The 18,019-nt window shown below is 48.8% G+C and overlaps 1 protein-coding gene across 2 annotated transcripts in view; it reads left to right on the top strand.

The window, feature by feature from the left end:
• The window catches only part of SGPL1 (sphingosine-1-phosphate lyase 1), a 52,554-nt gene extending 36,012 nt beyond the window's left edge, over positions 1 to 16,542 (top strand). For both annotated transcript variants that reach the window (XM_080822671.1, XM_080822672.1), the window contains 8 exons: positions 5,930 to 6,018; positions 7,414 to 7,519; positions 8,908 to 9,006; positions 9,544 to 9,693; positions 10,922 to 11,160; positions 12,274 to 12,420; positions 13,344 to 13,464; positions 13,963 to 16,542. In XM_080822671.1, coding sequence (XP_080678797.1) covers positions 5,930 to 6,018; positions 7,414 to 7,519; positions 8,908 to 9,006; positions 9,544 to 9,693; positions 10,922 to 11,160; positions 12,274 to 12,420; positions 13,344 to 13,464; positions 13,963 to 14,103 — 1,092 coding nt within the window. In that variant the 3' untranslated portion in view covers positions 14,104 to 16,542. The remainder of the gene's footprint in view (positions 1 to 5,929; positions 6,019 to 7,413; positions 7,520 to 8,907; positions 9,007 to 9,543; positions 9,694 to 10,921; positions 11,161 to 12,273; positions 12,421 to 13,343; positions 13,465 to 13,962) is intronic.
• Positions 16,543 to 18,019: the final 1,477 nt, after the last annotated feature.

Genomic DNA, 18,019 nt, shown 5'->3' with positions numbered 1-18,019 from the left:
CCTTGATCCCAGGACCCTCAAATCATGACCTGAGCCGAAGGCAGAGACTTAACCCACTGAGACACCCAGGTGCCCTTGTTTTTCTTTTTGCTCAGTTTATTTATTTATTTATTTGTTTGTTTCTGTTATTATTTAAGTGTTACGCCTTATGTGGGGCTCGAACTCACAACACTGAGGTCAAGTGTTGCAACCTCTGCTGACTGAGCCAGCCAGGTGTCCCTGCACGGTGGTTCTTTATCGTTTCTTTCCTTGGCTTATGTTTTGTTCATTTAAATACGTTGCATGTAAGTATTTTATATTCTGCGTCTGATAGAATTATCAGACAGGATTGTTACTCATGAGTCTTAACTCTCTGTTTCTGCTGGTTTCACTCATAATCATCTTGTATCCTTATATTTGTGACTTTTTTTTTAAACATCTTCCTGGGAACTTCAGTCTCCAGATTGAAGTGAAGTTCTCACAGGGAAGATGTGTAGTTACTTCTGGCAGTTGCTGGGGATCTTGCTGGGAGGTGCTGTCGCATGGGAACCCATTTGAGTCTGATGCTCAGGGTGCATTCTCATCCTCCAGAGGGCGCTTGAGTTCACTCTGCAGACCCACGTGAGAGCTGTCTTGTGAGTCCTTGAGAGAGAGCCTTATTTTTCTTTACCAGAGCATCGGGTCGGGGAGAAAGCAGTTTTTCGCGCTGTCTTCTTCTGCACCAGTGGGGTTTTAATTTCTTGTTCCCCTGAGATGTGGGTGTAAGTCCCAGGTTGTCCAGCTGTCTGCTGTTAGACTCTCGACCTTGGACAGGCCCGAAGTTTACTTCCTGTTCGTTTGTCATGGTGGGGGTCAGGGGTCTCAGAGGGTGGTAGCAGCCGTCAAAGTTGAAGTCAGCTTTGGCACTCACTTATCTGCTAGGATTCTTGATTTTGCTCTGTTTGAGTTCAGTATATTTCTTTATGTTATAAGCTCAGTGGTGGATGTAAAATAAATTATGAGGCTTTTTAGTTGTTTCCTTTGGGGCTGCCCAAGATGGCTGATCTATAGTGCTGGAAATAGGACTTCCGTGATTGTTGTTGTTTTCCTCCATGTGATCTTTGTACACTTTACAGCCTTCTCCCTCTGGATCTGTTCTTCTCCACTTTCTTCCTAGGCTGCTCAGCTATTCTTAGAGAATACGATTTCACAGATTGGCGACCATGCCCGTGTTTCTTCTCCAAACACCTTTTGGTTATGTGTGTCCAGCCAGAGGGATACAAGTGTGGAGAGGCAGTGATCTTTCAGTCTTTTTTTTTTTTTTTTTTAAATCTGGGTTCACTAAACTTGCCTTAAACCTTTCCTCCAAGCCCTGATCTTTATTCTCAGCAGTGTTTATTCTGTTCCTCGTGTCCTTACTACTCCTGTATCGGGGTCATTTGGTACTCTGTGTTTTAGATCTGCGATCTCATTCTCTTGTTTTGGTGTCCAGTCTTGCAGCTCTTACTTCCTTGAATTCATCGTCTTGTCTTGTTGTCCAACAGTGAGAAATAGTGGTGAGGAATTCCCTTCTCCTCCTCAGACTGTTATCTTTTGAGTTAGTTACCATGCCATTTTCTTCCACTGTGGCTCATGCTGATCAGAATATTCTATTTTGTTTTGACACATGCTGACTGATTTCTCATCGGAGAGAGCTTTAGGTTGAGGGCCTCTTGTATTAGAATATCAGGCCACACCTGTGTTAGAATACCTGGGTCTCTTCTGAGATTTTGTTAAAAGTTACCTGTTAGAGTTCACTCTGCCTAGTTGCAAGAAAGTAATACCCTGTGGGCTTTGATTATTTCTTTAACCCATTCTGTATCCCTGAAGCTGTGACTTTGAGGGGTTGGTCCCAGTGTTCTCTTTCCCCATTTTGCCCGTTTCTCCCTAGCTGCCTTGTCTACCACTCACAGAGCAGAAGATAAGGAACCCCCGTCCACTTGCTTCTCTGAAGATTTGGAGGGGTATTAATGAGAATCCTCAGGAGTTTGCTGGCTCGCTGGACAATTTTCAGGGCTTCGAAGAGGGATTAGGAACTGTGTTTTGCTCTCTGCTGTGCTTTAGTAACTTGTCTGTCTTTTTCATTGCCAGTATTTGAAGTTTATTGCATTATATTCTCTCTCTTTTCTTTGGTGGTTGCGATTATAGCTTTCTGCAGCCGGTTTTTCCCTACTTTTAGGTGCCAGGAGAGAGGAAATAGCTGTGAGGTAGGTTCAGTGTTTCATCTTAATGCCCGAGTCCAACCCCAGGGGCATTTTTGCATTGCTGTGGTATCGGGGCTCGGGAGAAGGATGGAGTCCGAAATCCCCTAGTCTTTTCTAATACTTAGACTTTTATAAGAGAATTAACTAACTCTGGGGTACTTTGAGTTTCTCTGTTTCTCTCACTCTTCTCAGTCTCTGTCTCCATCTCTTTGTCTCTCTCGTGATGAGTTGCTTTCGGTGAAAAAAGTTCAGAGGTGGGAACTAAGACAGAGCCTCATGGCCAAGCTCTTAAGCTCTTTTCAGGTTCTTTGTTCTTCAGTCTAAACCATCTTTCCTGTTACTCACTTCATTTGGCTCAGTTAGTAATGGATGAGAAGTGATTTCATATACCGAAAGAACTTCTGTTGGCCTGGGGAACACTCTTGGCTTGTGCAAAGGCCTCTGGGTCCAAACAGCATCTGAAAGAAAATTCTCTCAACAGGCCATGTTCTCTTATTCTCTGACATACTTCTCTTACATTACAGCGAGAGTTTTTCTAAATGTTGGAAGAAGCTGACTAACATTAATAGTTATTGAAGCTTTCATCTTCTGTTTACACAATTTCCATTTTTATTTGGGCACAGAGGGTCGAAGGCAGTGGGAGGTTAATAGCATGTTTAGACACAGAATTTGGGGATCAGAAATAAAAATTAGAAGTAGAATTTAGGTATTCCTGCTTTTACAGTCAGAAGTACACTGCTGTTTGCCCAACAAATAATGATGTTGATCTGATTAGTTATTGGACTAAAAATAGGGTGTGTGTGCTGGGTGACTAGGGGTTTGGAAATCCTTTTGCGTAGGTCATTACTGAACCTTAGTAAGAGGCTGACACACTGGAGACTTGGACGTTGCCGGTCCTTTCCTGACTTGCTTCACAGCTCGTTTGGGTCCTCATGTGACAGTCTGAGGTTTTGTGCTAGACCACAGGGCAAGCTGCTGATTTGCAGAGCTGACCTCCACTATAAGCATTTTCATCTCCTCTGGCAGAAAAGTGCAGAGGCTACAAACAGGCGGGCGTTCTGTGCCCAAGTTCAGTGCATTACTTCGTGGGTGATGGGCACGTGTTTGGTGAAAACTTCCTGAATCACAGTATGACTAACTTCTCTCAGCTAATCTTCCATGTAACTCCTGACCGCTAGGGTTTTGTAGCCAATGGTGTTTTTGTCCTCTCTGGGGCTATTATATGAAATTCCAGAAATCTCCCTCTCTTATTCCATCTCATATTAAGCTTTACCAAATGAACAAATGTAGAAAGTTTTCCTTTTTAAAAAAAATTTAAATTCAGTTAATTAACATAAAATGTATTATTTGTTTCAGGGGTACAGGTCTGTGATTCATCAGTCTTGCACAATTCACAGCACTCCCCATAGCACATACCCTCCCCAGTGTCCATCACCCAGCCACCCCATCCCTCCCTCTCCCCCAACTCCAGCAGCCCTCAGTTTGTTTCCTGAGATTAAGAGTCTCTTATGGTTTGTCTCCCTCTCTGGTTTCATCTTGTTTCATTTTTCCCTCCCTTCCCCTATGATCCTCTGTCTTATTTCTCAAATTCCTCATATCAGAGAGATCATAGGATAATTGCCTTTGTCTGATTGACTTATTTTGCTTAGCATAATACCCTCTAGTTCCATCCGTGTCGTTGCAAATGACAAGAGTTTGAGAGTTTTGATGACTGCATAGTATTCCAATGTATATGTGTGTGTGTGTGTGTGTATCTATCTCACATCTTCTTTACCCATTCATCTGTTGATGGACATCTAGGCTCTTTCCATAGTTTGGTTATTGTGGACATTGCTGCTATAAACATTGGGGTGCATGTGCCCCTTTGGATCACTACATTTGTATCTTTAGGGTAAATACCCAGTAGTGCGATTGCTGGGTCATAGGGTAGCTCTATTTTCAACTTTCTGAGGAACCTTCATGCTGTTTTCCAGAGTGGCTGTACCAGCTTGCATTCCCACCAACAGTGTAAGAGGGTTCCCCTTTCTTCGCATCCTCACCAGCATCTGTCATTTCCTGACTTGTTAATTTTAGCCATTCTGACTGGTGTGAGGTAGTATCTCACTGTGGTTTTGATTTGTATTTCCCTGATGCCGAGTGATGTTGAGCACTTTTTCATGTGTCTGTTGGCCATCTGGATGTCTTCTTTGCAGAAATGTCTGTTCATGTCTTTTGCCCATTTCTTGATTGAATTATTTGTTCTTTGGGTGTTGAGTTTGTTAAGTTCTTTATAGAGTTTGGATACTAGCCCTTTATTTGATATGTCATTGGCAAATATCTTCTCCCATTCTGTGGGTTGTCTTTCAGTTTTATTGACTGCTTCCTTTGGTGTGCAAAGTTTTTTTTTATCTTGATGAAGTCCCAATAGTTCATTTTTGCCCTTGCTTCCCTTGCCTTTAAGACATGTCTAGCAAGAAGGTGCTGCAGCAAAGTTTTACTTTTTATCAACTGATGCTAATAGATGGCATTGGGTGGATTATTTTAGTCTTCGCAGGGCTCAGTTTTCTCACCCGTACAATGAAAAAGTTATCTAAGCTTGTATGAATTTTTGAACTTTTGGAGATGAGAAATCTAAGAAAATAGCCACCTAGCTCAGTGCTGTGGCTTTTTTTGTTATTTGTTTTTTGTTTTAAGTGATTTTTTTTTTAAGATTTAGTTATTCATTTTTGAGAGAAAGAAGAGGTCGGGGAGAGGGGCAGAGGGTGAGAGAGGGAGACCTCCACTGAGCTTGGAGCCTGATGTGGGGCTTGATCTCATAACCCTAAGATCCTGATCTGAGCTGAAATCAAGAGTTGGATGCTTAACCAGCTGAGCCACCCTGACTCCCCTGAAATGATTCATTCTTAGATGTCATCAAAAGCTAACCTGATGGGTATGGTGTGCCTGTGTTGGTCATGGTTTACTGAGTGTCGGATCAGGCTTTGAGAAATGTTAGGTGAGGTTCTGTTAGGTGTCAGACTTTAGGCTAGGTGCTTGGAATATTGTCACGAGCAGATTGGTCCCCACCTTCATGAGTTTATGATCTCATGAGGGAAATTCGACACATGACATGACCTTTGAATATTTACGTTTCAACTCTGACAAAGCAATTCGCCAATAACAGAGGGCTAGGCCTAGCTTCAGGAAAACATTTTACTTTGTTTAAAAACACTAAGATTTTTGTTTTGATTTCAGGTAAGTGAGATAACCAACTTCTAAGTAGAGGCTTCTGCTTTTCTTTTTCAAAGAGAAACCACAGTTCACTTCGGAATGTCTAAACTTTTCTTGATCTGCTAAGATATCACGTAGTTTAGTGGACCTTGTGACTGAAGTGTATTCGCACTGGAAATACAGATCAGAGTCTGTAATCCTGACGCTTTTGAGTGGTATAAAATGTGCTGTCTTGTCCGCAGCTGGACCAGTAGCAGAAGTATAAACAGCCCATGTGCTTCCGACGTCTGGGGAGCTGGTGCATTTTTCCATACAGTGCAGAGATTCTTATTTCATAGGTTTTTACTCTTCTGAACCAAGATTGGGCTTAGCTGATAAAGGCACATTTCCTTCCAGAAGACACAGCAGCGTCCACTCTGCAGAGTGCATGCCAGACCTGACCTGCTCCTACATCAGACACCACCAAGATAGGGTGGGACATGCATGCCGACAGCTGTCCTTCACTGCACTCCGAGGATGACATCTCTTCTTTATTACAGGTGACCTCTGGGGGGACAGAAAGCATACTGATGGCCTGCAAAGCTTACCGGGACCTGGCCTTTGAGAACGGGATCAAAACTCCAGAAATGTATGTATGCGTGGCTTTGGGATTTATCTGTTTGGAGTACTGCGGTTGGAAAGAACCTGACCATCCGTTTTCTCCTTCTCTTCCCTCTTCCTCTGACAGTTCCAGTCCTCTTTAATCCTGTCCCGCACCCTCGACCCTTATCCCCTCACATTCCACAGAATCCTGCATGGATCAGCCAGTTAATTTTAAAGGTCATTCATTTCCCAACCCCCAAGTTTATACATGGTAAATACTGAAAGCAAGAATGAAATCCTTTTTCTAAAAGTGACCGAGTAACAGGACTACATCTTTGAATTCTGCAGTATTTATTATAAATAATCTGGAGCCTGAGGAAGAATTCTCTACTTCCCTTAAGTTCAGTGCTAGTTACTTAAGTATAATAGGCTGTCTCAGGGTGCTCCCTAAGAAAATCAGCCTGCAGGCTATTTTCTGGGAGGGAGAAGAACTTTTCAGAATCTTTTTGAAATTTATCCATAATGCCATCCCATGGGCATAACTTTGGTATTTGGCTGCATTTTTTTCTCTAGACCCTCTCTTTGCCCAGAGGTTTATGCTACATCCTGTGGGTTTCCGTTTCCCCACAAGTATCAGTGACCCGAGGGTTGCACGTGGTCTCATGCTGTGCTTCATCCTTGGCCTGAGAGAATACATCAGGCTGCCATCTTCCTCCATATGTAAATCTTGGTGCTTGGTACTCAGTAATAGAGTCTTTCCTTCCATAAAGGGAATGATTGATTTTGAGAGTGCAGTAATTGAGAGAAGTCTGAAAGCAAATACTTAACCATGACTCAGTCTCCTTTTCAGTGCGATTTGTCTTTTTTTTTTTTTTTTTTTTTTTTTTTAAGTAGCTCTGTGCCCAGCATGGGCCTTGTACTCAGGACCCCAAGATCAAGAGTTGCAGGCTCTGCTGATCGAGCCGCCAGGCACCCCCATTTCAGTACTGTTGGAAGTGCTGCTTCCAAGTGTGTAGGAACAATGGGAATTATAGTTTCTCACAGGCTCATGGGCTCTCGGAGCTGGAAGGAACCACTGACTTCATAGAAGCAGTCTTGGGTTCTTGCTTGGCTGTGTGTCGTGTTGGCGTGACCCCACCACCCCCCACGGCTTCCTGGCTTTGGATGGCCGACGCAAGAAGGCTTTGCCGGATGCCGATCTGCTCCAAATTCCCAGGCCCTCGTCTTCTCCCTGTCAGTCCTAATTTATGCTTTGGATTTCCTAAACCATAGGGAGAAGATTTCTATAGAAAATCAGTTGACCTCTTTATCTTTGTGCTTGAAAGGGTAAAACGGTATAAACACTTGTAAAAATGTGAGGAAGAATAACCAGCTGCTAACTCGGCTCTCTCTTGAGCCCTGTTTCTATCTAAATTTCATTACTTTCTTCTCTCTCATTTAGTGTGGCCCCCCAAAGTGCCCATGCCGCATTTGACAAAGCAGCCAATTATTTTGGGATGAAGATTATACGGGTTCCACTGAACAAAATGATGGAGGTGGATGTTCGGGTGAGTTCCCCTGAAGGGCCCGTGTCGTGCCATGGACTATGAGGAGCAGGGACACACCCGACTGACAGACGTTCTTCAGTGTTGGGTGCAGAGAGGCTCCAGTGGCCTCTGACTTGGCAAGGTCAAGCTGCCACCGGCTGTGGGGACGGAGTGCAGCTCGGGGTTTGCATAAAGGCGTGAGCTCTGAGAAAGCAGGATGATCCAGTCCCTGAGTTGAGACTTGGCAGACCTGGGCTTCACTTCTGCAACTTCACTTTCTCCTCTCTCTAAGATGAGCACAGACTGACTTGGCCCAGGACTCTCCCTGTGGTTTTCAGGAGCCTGAATCCATATCCTCGTCAATAAAATAGGAACTGTATCTTTTCAGAACTAAACTGCCCAGTTTCGTAGCACTAGCATTATTTCTGCCTGCCATCTTTATTGATATGTTGACTGACTAATTAATTAATTGACAGATGAAAATTGTGCGTATCTAAGGTGCTGGCTGGATGTTCCGCTGACGCGTGTCCACATACCAGCTCCTTGCTACAGCCCCACTGTGGAGCGTATCCCATCTCAGATAGTTACCATCATCCTTCTTTTCCCTTGTTTCTGGGTTAGAATATACAGGGCTGCTTTCTGGACCGCTAGCTGGTTTCAGGCACGCAGTGCAGTATTGTGCAGCCTGGCCACACGGCCATCTGCGAGTGGTCCAGAACGTCTGGACAGGCAACACTGAAACTTGGTGCCCCTCATCCTCCAGCCCCTGGCAGCCGCCATCCTGCTCTCTGCTTCCGAGTTTGCCTGTCATGGGCGCCATGTATGTGAGGTCACACAGCCTTTGTCTCTCTGTCCGTGGCTTACTTCACTCAGCAGAGTGTCCTCCAGGTTCATCCATGTCGTCACAGATGGCAGGCTTGCTTTTTTTAAGACCCTGTAGTAGTCTTTTAGTCACTGTGTCTATGCTGTGCCATGTGGAGAACTCTCTAGTGCCTGGGTGCTGTAAGAATTGTATCCGAGTCTTGTGACAGCCCGGGGGTGCTGTAGAAACTGTCTGTCCTTTCACAGTGCAAAGGTGAGGAAACAGTTTGTATGGAGTTAAGTCGTTTGCCCTAGGGTTCCACACTAGTGAGTGGGGCTGGGACTCGCACAGGCTTCTCTGCCTCTCGGCCCGATGCCCTTTTTCCTGCCAAGTTGTGGCCTCAGACTTTTCCCCAGATGGAGCCCTCTGGCCGCGTTTGTGTGCTGCCACTGTGGCGGGGGACTGTCCTCTCCCGGGTTGGAGAGGCGGAGGAGGCAGGCTAGAGGAGCGCAGACCCTGAGCCGGTGGCCTGGAGTACTCTTGGCAGCAGCACAGAGGAGGGATTCTGACGTGGCTTCTCATTTTCCTTTCAACTTTAAACCCCTAGGCAATGAGGAGAGCCATCTCCAGGAACACAGCCATGCTTGTCTGTTCTACACCCCAGTTTCCTCATGGTATCATTGATCCTGTCCCTGAAGTGGCCAAGGTACGTGGGAGAAATGGGCTGCCAGGCACTCGGGCTGAGATTTGAGAATAGAATGTAATGGTGTAGTACTTGGCAGGGGGAAGCAAGTCTCAACTTAGACACGTGCACACATTTCCTGAGCCCTGTAGGAAGCCCTGCTGCTCTGTTTGGAGCCTCAGAAAGTTACTGGCTTCTGCTGTGGGAAGAAGACTGTTGAAGCTGGATATTCTGGGAGAGTACTGGCATTTTGATTCAGCCAGGAAGATGAGCTGCATTTGTAGTCTGCTGCCCGAAGGTGCCGTCCAGCAGCGACCCCGCCTGTCACCCTTCCTCCCCACCCAGCAGTTACTACAGCAGTTACCCAGCATCAGAGGGCTGCTCCTGTCCTGCTTGATTTTAGAGTGAGGTTGAGGCCCTATGTATTAATATTTTTTAAAGCCTGAAAGATGCGGTATATAGTGGCCTGTGGTCACAGCACACCTTTCTACCTGTGTCTTGCAAGTTTTTGTTATATGGCTATAATGAAATTCTCTTGTGGTCTTTGTCTTTTGGAACTAGCTGGCTGTCAAATACAAAATACCTCTTCATGTAGACGCTTGTCTGGGGGGCTTCCTCATTGTCTTCATGGAGAAGGCAGGATACCCCCTGGAGCAGCCTTTTGATTTCCGGGTGAAAGGTGTGACCAGCATTTCAGCGGATACCCACAAGGTAAGACAGGGAAGCGACCAAATGCTAATCAAAGTAGGTGGTTGATTACCTCCACTACTGTCAACAAAATAAATTGGTTAAAGCATTAACTTCCACTCAAAATGTAAAATTAAATCTGGCTCTTTGATTTCCCCCGCGTAGCTAGTTCAGGTGACAAAGTATGGTGCTAGAAGTGACTGGTAATCGTGAAAAGGGACCTGTTATCTTTGTGGCATATGGCTAAGAGAAGTTGTGCATCCACCGGCTGTATGTAGTTGGGACATGCCAGGACAGAGGCCCATAGAACAATGTTCCCGAAGCGCTGAGATTCCGTGGGGTGGAGGGGAGTGATGAAGCTGATAGTGGAATTCCTGAGAGGGTGGATGTTGGTGCTGTAGCTCCCACGCAGCCGGGGCTGCTGTCCGGAGTGACAGGAGCCAGCTAAGGGAAGCCTTTTGGCAAAAGGGAAGAACTGTGTGCTCAAGAATGTTTGGACACCGCCCGCGCCCCGCCCCCCCCAGTGGCCTGGAACAAGGTCTAAGTTGGTCAGGAATGCTCTGAAGCTACATGGGGCTGTGGGGGAAGTCGGAGCCCCCTCAGGAATGTGCGCTCACTCGTGGAGCTTGTTTTCATCCCAAGTATGGTGGAGACCTGTGTTTCAAATCCTGCATGATGCACGCGGATCTCCCGTCAGGACCTGATTTGGGGTGGCCTCAGCCCCGAGGCCACCCCTTGTGCCCTTGTCCTCACGGTCTCTTGCCGTGTGGGTCAGGGAGCCAAGCAGCGTCCGGGCTCGCTGCAGTGGGAGCTCACTAGGAGGGCACGTTGCTGTAAGGAAACCAAGTAGTAGGTTGTTTTTTTAAAGGGGATTCAGTAGCTTCAAGATTCTAAACACCCTGATGTTCCTAAAAAGGAAGTATAACACTGAGTGAGAGGGATGGGAAGGAGTCAGCGGGATTTTAGTTGCTTCATGTGAATTCCACCCTTTTCCCCAGTTTCCAGTGGGAGCTTGTCTTTGCTTCCATCCTGACGCCCTGCCCTGGGTCCTGTTTACAGAAGAGAAGCCATGTGCTGGTGGGGGAGCTCGGCCTCTCAGTAGCACCGGCCCTGCGTGCCCTCCATCCTTCACGTCTGAGTGCGAATTCTCCGAGTTCCCCCGTGCGGGTGGGCCCTCGAGAAGAGGCACAGGAGGAGAAGTGCAGGAGGAGCTCATGGGGCGGGCACTCACCTGTGCGCTTCTCCCCCTCAGTATGGCTACGCCCCCAAAGGCTCTTCTGTGCTGCTCTACAGTGACAAGAAGTACAGGAGCCATCAGTTCTTCGTGGCAACAGACTGGCAGGGCGGCATCTACGCGTCCCCGACCATCGCGGGCTCCCGGCCCGGAGGCATTAGCGCGGCCTGTTGGGCTGCCTTGATGCACTTCGGTGAGAGCGGCTATGTTGAGGCCACCAAACAGATCATCAAAACCACTCGCTTCCTCAAGTCAGAGTATGTGTGTTAGATTGGGCTTCTGCCTCGTCTCTTGCTTTGTCTGCTTCTAGGCTCGAGGCATGTGCTGTGCCCAGCACCTGTGCCCCCAGCCCAGTCAGCATCCTTTAAAGCGGCCAGGGGTTTAGGACAGCAGCTTAGGGGTATGGTGCTGGCCTGGGAGGAGGAGAAGCCCCCTGGCGCTGCTGGGACTTGGAGGGTCCGATCCAGGCTTCATGTGTAGGCCCTTGTGTCTCAGAGGATGTCTTCACGACTGGCCGCTCTTACCCAGTGCCCAGACGCTGTGCGCCGTGAATGCTGCAGACTGTAGTTCTCACACGTGACCGTGCGTCGTCATCATCGGGAGGGCCAGTCATGACACATGTTGCTGGGCCCCCCCAGGCTTCTCATTCCGTCCATTTGGAATGGGAGTCTGCGGACCGGCATTTCTGGGATGCTCTCAGTGGCTACGGAAGCTGCGGGACTAGAGTCACTGGTAGATGAGGCAGAGGGAGTGGGGGAAGGGTGGGCTGGGAAACCCAGGGTGGGGATGAAGCTAGAATGAGGCAGCGCATTTGTCTGACACACCTGTTCGTGTATATCTGCCCCCCCACCCCCATCTCTGTGGCTCATCTGCCCTAGGGAAGCTTTTTCAGAATCTGGAGGGTGAGTGAAAGTGGCCAGGAGGCATGTCTCCTTTGAACAAAGCCTGCATGTACGCAGCCAGTACACCCATCTGTTTGTGAACTGCTCTGCCATTTCTTGCTTTAGGAATTACATACATGATTTTTTAAATTGCAGACACGGAGGGGTTATTTTCCAGGATTATTTTCTTAAGTGTGTCTTTTATGCCTCGTACGCCCCTGGGCACATCATAATTTGGGAGTTGGGCAGACAGGGTAGGAGCCAGTGACTCTGACTCATCCGAGCTCAGTGGGGTTTGGGCCTTTGAATGTTTGTAATGTTTGGGAACCACTGATCTCAGTCTTGCCACCTGATTTTAGAAGGTGAGCGAGCTGAAGCCCTAAAAGATGAGATTGTGTTATAGGGGAAATGTTGCATGATGAGAGATGATGGCCCAAGCAGTATATGTGGCTGAAATTTCCTTTCTGTTCCTTTTTTTGTTTGTTTAAGACTGGAAAATGTCAAAGGCATCTTTGTTTTTGGGAATCCCCAGTTGTCAGTCATTGCTCTGGGCTCCCGAGATTTTGACATCTACCGGCTGTTCAACCTGATGACTGCTAAGGGCTGGAACCTGAACCAGCTGCAGTTCCCGCCCAGGTAAGCCCCGGGGAGCTTCCCGCCCTCGCTGTGCTCTGTGACTTCCCAGCAGCTTGGGTAGTGGGGTCACCCGAAACCTAGAGACTGACAGCAAGGCCAGCGCCCTGGGGCCAACAAACTGTGTGATTTCATCTCACCACCTGGCATTACTCAAACTCTGGGGACCATTGGTTGGTCAGGAACCCCTTTACAGCAGACCCTACCCTCTTCCTGGGCTGTGTACTCTGTGCCCCATCTCGTAACCACCATCAGATTGTCCTTGGACACACTCATGACCTGAGTCATACTTAGCTCAGAACCTTCCACAGGCTTCTCATCGTTCAGGCCCACTGCCGTGTCCTATAATATGCTTCTGTCATCTCATCCCCATGATGCCTGTAAATAAACACCGCTCCCCGAGGGCAGAACCCCCCCACCCCCAGGTGTCCTCGGTGCACGCTGATCCTTTCACCTGGTGGTGCCCTTGCCAGTCCCACCTGGACTCAGCTTCTTCCTCTTCATGATCCCTGTGGACCTCAGTCTCCCTCCAGGGGGTGTGAGCATTTCTTCTGTGCTTTGAAGTCCTTCAAGACCCATGGCCCAGAGCTTGTGGGGGGGTTATCATCTGCGAGGAGAGCATCCCCTTGGTGGCCCCGTGGCTCAAGGCATAGCAGTTGGTAGTTTCTGAGGGGAGAGGTGGGACAGAACAGGCAGCCTGTACTCCCTTTTGTTGGGATGTTGCTCACGTGGGGGTGTGACACCCTCGTGCCGGCCCAGGCTTGACAGCCCGTGTATTTGAGAGCCCCGAGTCCCAGGACTGGAAACACTTGTCACAAATAACATGAAGAAGCGAGTGATAAATTCCAGTCTGTGGGGCTGCTTTATTTTAGAACTTGGTTTTCTTTCCCCAAGGTTCATCTCCGCCTGTCTCTCTTCTCCCACAGTATTCATTTCTGCATCACGCTAGTACACACCCGGAAGCGCGTAGCCGTACAGTTTCTAAGGGACATCCGGGAATCTGTCACTCAAATCATGAAGAATCCTAAAGCAAAGACCACAGGAATGGTAGGGACACTGGGGACTTTTATCTTCCTGTGGAAGTTTGGGTGTCGGGGGGGGCGGTTTTGGAAGAACCAGGTGACCTCAAGTCTCTTCCTGCCTCTGTTCTGTCTCTGCAACCCTTATTCCTTGGAGCTCATGACCTCTGTCTCACCCGTTCCCAGGCTCTTTGGTCTCAAGTGAGACGTGCCGTAGGTAACGCACCTTATATATTTGAACATGTCCTGCAGAGGCAGGTGGTGGTCGTGTCCCTTTGAATGGAAAATTTTGACACAGGAAAGACAATAAGCATGTTTTCTCTGGAATTTTCTTTGACAAATCCCATGGGTCAGTGCCTTTGGGCAGAAAGGCAGACCAGCAAGTACCTGTGAAGAGCTGCCTGGGTGGGTGTGAAGCCAGGGTGGGGAGTGGACGTGGAAGGTGGGGACTCGGGGGGGATTGGAGCCGCAGCTTCGTCTCCACCCCCATACGCCATCGCCACTAACACTCTGACTGGATTTGTAGGGTGCGATCTACGGCATGGCCCAGACGACCGTTGACAGGAACCTGGTTGCAGAATTGTCCTCAGTCTTCTTGGACAGCCTTTTCAGCACTGACACTGTAACTCAGAGCAGCCAGATGAATGGTTCTCCGAAGCCGCGCTGAGCCTGGACCCTCTGGCCCCGAGGAGCTCCTGACCTCCAGACGGTGCTCGGGCTGTGGAATGGGCCGTGTGCAGGGTCAGCATCTGGTCTTGCTTCGTGGAGCACGACGAGACAGACCACGAGACGGCTTGATCCTCAGGATTCTTGTTCCTCCTCTTGTCATCCTCCTGTGGTCTTTATGTGGAGACCCGGAAGGAGTCTATTACATAATTATTTTGCCCTTGTGTTCTCAGATGTTGCCCTAGGAATTGTTTTAGCCATTTCCCTCTCTAACCTTCTAGCTTTCAACTTCACTTAATCATTGTGCAGCAGCTCTGACCTGAGTCCTTACAGAGGCTGGGGTGGTTTATGTGATAAAGAAGCTTCTCTGTCCTCTCAGGCAGACTGGCGAGGCAGATCGGAAGATGTGTTCCTGGGTGGGAGTTAGGTGCCCTCTAAGCGTGAGGCCTTCTCCGCCTCCTCTCTGGGTAGTGAGTTGTCTGTCTCGTAGAGTCACTGGTAGTGCGGCTCAGTTTCTTTTCCCAGGACACAGATGGATAGGCCACGGCTTCTGTTTTGTGGGATTAGAGTGGCCGAGCTTATCTGCTCAGTCTGTCAAGGCAGGCTGTGGAGTGGCCTTCTGCTATCCCCATTTGATACTTGGTGGCCCCATCTGTGGAGATTTGTGCTTGAAATTGGGCTCCCATTGGTTTGTTGTTGCTGCCTGGATTAGGAAGAGATCACGGTTTCCAGAGAGCCCAGGCCTTTCTGGCCCTGGTGCTGCCTGTCTGCATGGGTAGTGTTCAGAGCACACCTGGACCCTCTCCTGGGTAGCTAAGGGTCGGAAACCAGAGCCTTTTCTCAGGTTCTCTGTCACCTTCAAATACATGTCCCAGAGTTGATGGTGGTCCTCTCCTCCCCTGCTGCTGTAAGCCATCTCATCTTCGAGTATGTTTGCTTGAAGGAACAGCTCAGAGCATCTTCACAAGTTGCCTTGACTTACCCTAGATGGGTGCAAGGGGGCATGAGAGAGCCTCCAAGGCAAGGAAACTTCTCCCCATTCGTGTGTCCCTCCTGCCTCTTTCTGTCTCTTTGGCTCCCGAGGTACTATGGCAGTTTAGCCTCAGGTACTGGACACTTCTCAGCCCCAGCTAACTCTAGACTAGGGAAGCATGATGGCAACTGTCAGTTGGGGCCTGGGGCCTGGGATTCCTTCCTAAGACTAGTTGCTCAGGGTGGTGCAGGGACAGGACCAAACCCTGCGCCCGCTCCCTGCCCTCTTCACCCCTGCACAGGGCCCTGACCTAGGTGGAGCCACAGTCTTTCTCTGAAGACGACCTACTGTGTGCCTTTTTCCTCAGCACTGAGCGGCGAGGGGCTACTCCTGTCCCAGGCCGTAGGGGAAATGGGTCAGTCTTCGAGCTTTTATTTGGGTGGGGGAGGACTTGAGGATAAAGTCAGGAGAAAATGTCCTCTGTTCATTCCCCTTCTCAGGGACCCCTGAACCATTCAGTCTCTGCAGGCTGCTGCCCTCTGGCCGCCCTCACTGGGAATGTTGGCCTGGAGAGCCAGGATGACCAGGCATTCCCCGGGACTCCATAGCACATGTGTCTGAAGTGGCCTTTGGCATTGTGCTTCCGCCACAATAACTGTGACTAGCTGGCCGTGTCTTTGCCGGGCTGGAGTGTGTGTGTTCCTCCTGTGCCTTGTGGGTTCCAGGAGTGGGTGTGTGTGTGTGTGTCTGTGTGTGTGCATCCGTGCACGTGCATTAGAGGGAGAGGCTAAGATCTTTTGGACATGGTAGCTGAGTTCCTTCCTGTCGCTGAACTGCGGGGCACCTCCCGAGAGTTGCTGTGGCCAGAGTTGTGCACCGTGCTCCTGGGTCTCTGGCGCGTTCATGGTGTCGGAGGAGGACCTGGGACCCAGAACCACCCCGGCACCACTCTGGTTTGTCGGCGGCAAAAGTGGAGAAGCCTGTGCCAGATAGAGCGATGGGCATGCTGTTGCTTCCGGTGTCTGCGGGCCCTTCCTCTGCTGTGACAGCACTGCTGCCCCGGAGGCAGTGGTGTTTTTTCAAAGGGACCTACAGTAGCTACTTTATATCACGAGCCTTAGTTTGACTGACACTTGCGGGCTTTCCATTCTATGCATACCTGCGCGCCAAGAGCACCTAGTCTGGCAGAGGCAGGCAGAATGTCTTCAGATGTCGTGTTGCTAGCAGATGTCACATTGGCCTCTGCAGAAACCGTAGTGTCTGGGTTCTATACGGAGGGAGCAGTCGCCAGACTATATACTGCCATGTCACTTTTAATATTACTGGTTTTATACTTGCAAAATGGTACTTGCCTCTTTTAAATTTTTTCTGTATTTAACCTCCTTCTTCCCAGCTCAGTGCTCCCTTCCTGATTGCAGCAATAATATCTTAAAGAGCAATTCAGTAATTAAATGACCGAAATTGTCACCGATGTGGTTGCATTCATTTGCTTCTGGAGGGGCAGGCGGGAGATCCCCGGTGGGGTGGTGGCTGCTGGAGACCTGGCTGCTGGTGGGAGCTCGCCCCCTTGTGGTGAAATGGTTGTGTGTGGCCACGCAGATTCAGGGTGGTGCTTCACCAGGAAGGTCTGGAACTCAGGCCTTCAGTTCCCCAGGGCCCTGGGCCCGCCTTGGGTTTTCTGTCCTCTTCACCATCTACTTCTGCCTATACCTTAATGATGGATGGAGCCTCCCGGGGTGGGCTCCAGCCAGCTGGGCACTGGCTTCAAGCCCTGCATCTGGTTTGGGAGACGATGGAACCTCTCAGAAAATATTTGCACATGTAACCGCTGGGCCTCTTGTTCCATTACAAGTAAGAAGTGAGAAGTCCTTCCACAGGTTCTGGAGGCTGTCAGTAGCTAACCAGCGTTTCAGCCCATTTGGACTTTGTCAGAATCAAGCCAAGAAATGCTTGTCTTTGCTAGTTTTCTGCTAAATGACTTGGTTTCTTGAGCACCTGCTTGCTTTGGGGTTAATCCTAGAGGATGAGGCCTGCCCTCCCCCCCAACCAATCCAAGAATTGGTGTTTGGATGCTTATACATGCTACTTAGTGCTGTGAACCCCTTTGCCTTCTCTGAGGGTTCTTGGTTGCAATGAACCACCTGTAGCCAGACCCAGCAGTGGAGACGTCATTACGTCTCCTCAGAGGCCTGACTTGACAGCTGCCACCTACAGCCTGGGTCTGAGCCTTTTCTCAAGTTGGGAGTCTTAATTGCTATTCTTTTCCTTGGGCTTTTTTTTTTTTCCCCCATAATCTCTCCTTAACATCTTCCCCTGTAACTTCAGTTATTTGCACGAATTGTAGAATAAACATTTGTTTCTGAAAAAGTATCGTTTATGCCTTTGTCCCACAGCAAAGTCTTTCACAGAACTGTAGTGTCCTCTAGGTTGGCATCTTTCAGCCCCTGATCCCTGGGTGGGCAGAGGCAGGAAGGTGACATAACACGTGCTCCATACCTCCGTGTCTGGTGGCTTCTGTCCCCTAAGCCAAAGTCATCAGATTGAAGCACACTTAGGAAAAGGGAATTTAGAAGTGGAGCCGATGGGGGCCACCATCAGAATAAGTTTTCTGAGACCCTGCCATTTATGTAGGTGTTGTCAGTCCTCAGATCTGCCGGTACCTCTCACAACAACATGCTTCTTTATCAGACACCGACCTCTGCCTCTTTTCTGGCCTCGGTTATGGGACCAACTCATCCAGGGTGATTGGGTTGTGATTGCTAAATGTTTGCCCCAAGGAACCCTGGCATTTTCAAGTCAGCTTAGAATGCAGAAGCTGCCTGCATCCAGCTAGGGGATCTTAGATGAGAACCCATCAGGAGAAGGGCTTCCCATAGTCCTGTGTCATGGCGTACATGGACTGCTATGCACATCGCATGCACTGGGGGGAGAGGAGACCGTGCTC

The sequence above is a fragment of the Martes martes genome, assembly GCF_963455335.1.
Source record: "Martes martes genome assembly, chromosome: 14".
Classification (NCBI taxonomy): domain Eukaryota; kingdom Metazoa; phylum Chordata; class Mammalia; order Carnivora; family Mustelidae; genus Martes; species Martes martes.
This window is presented reverse-complemented; position numbering and strand designations above follow the sequence as displayed.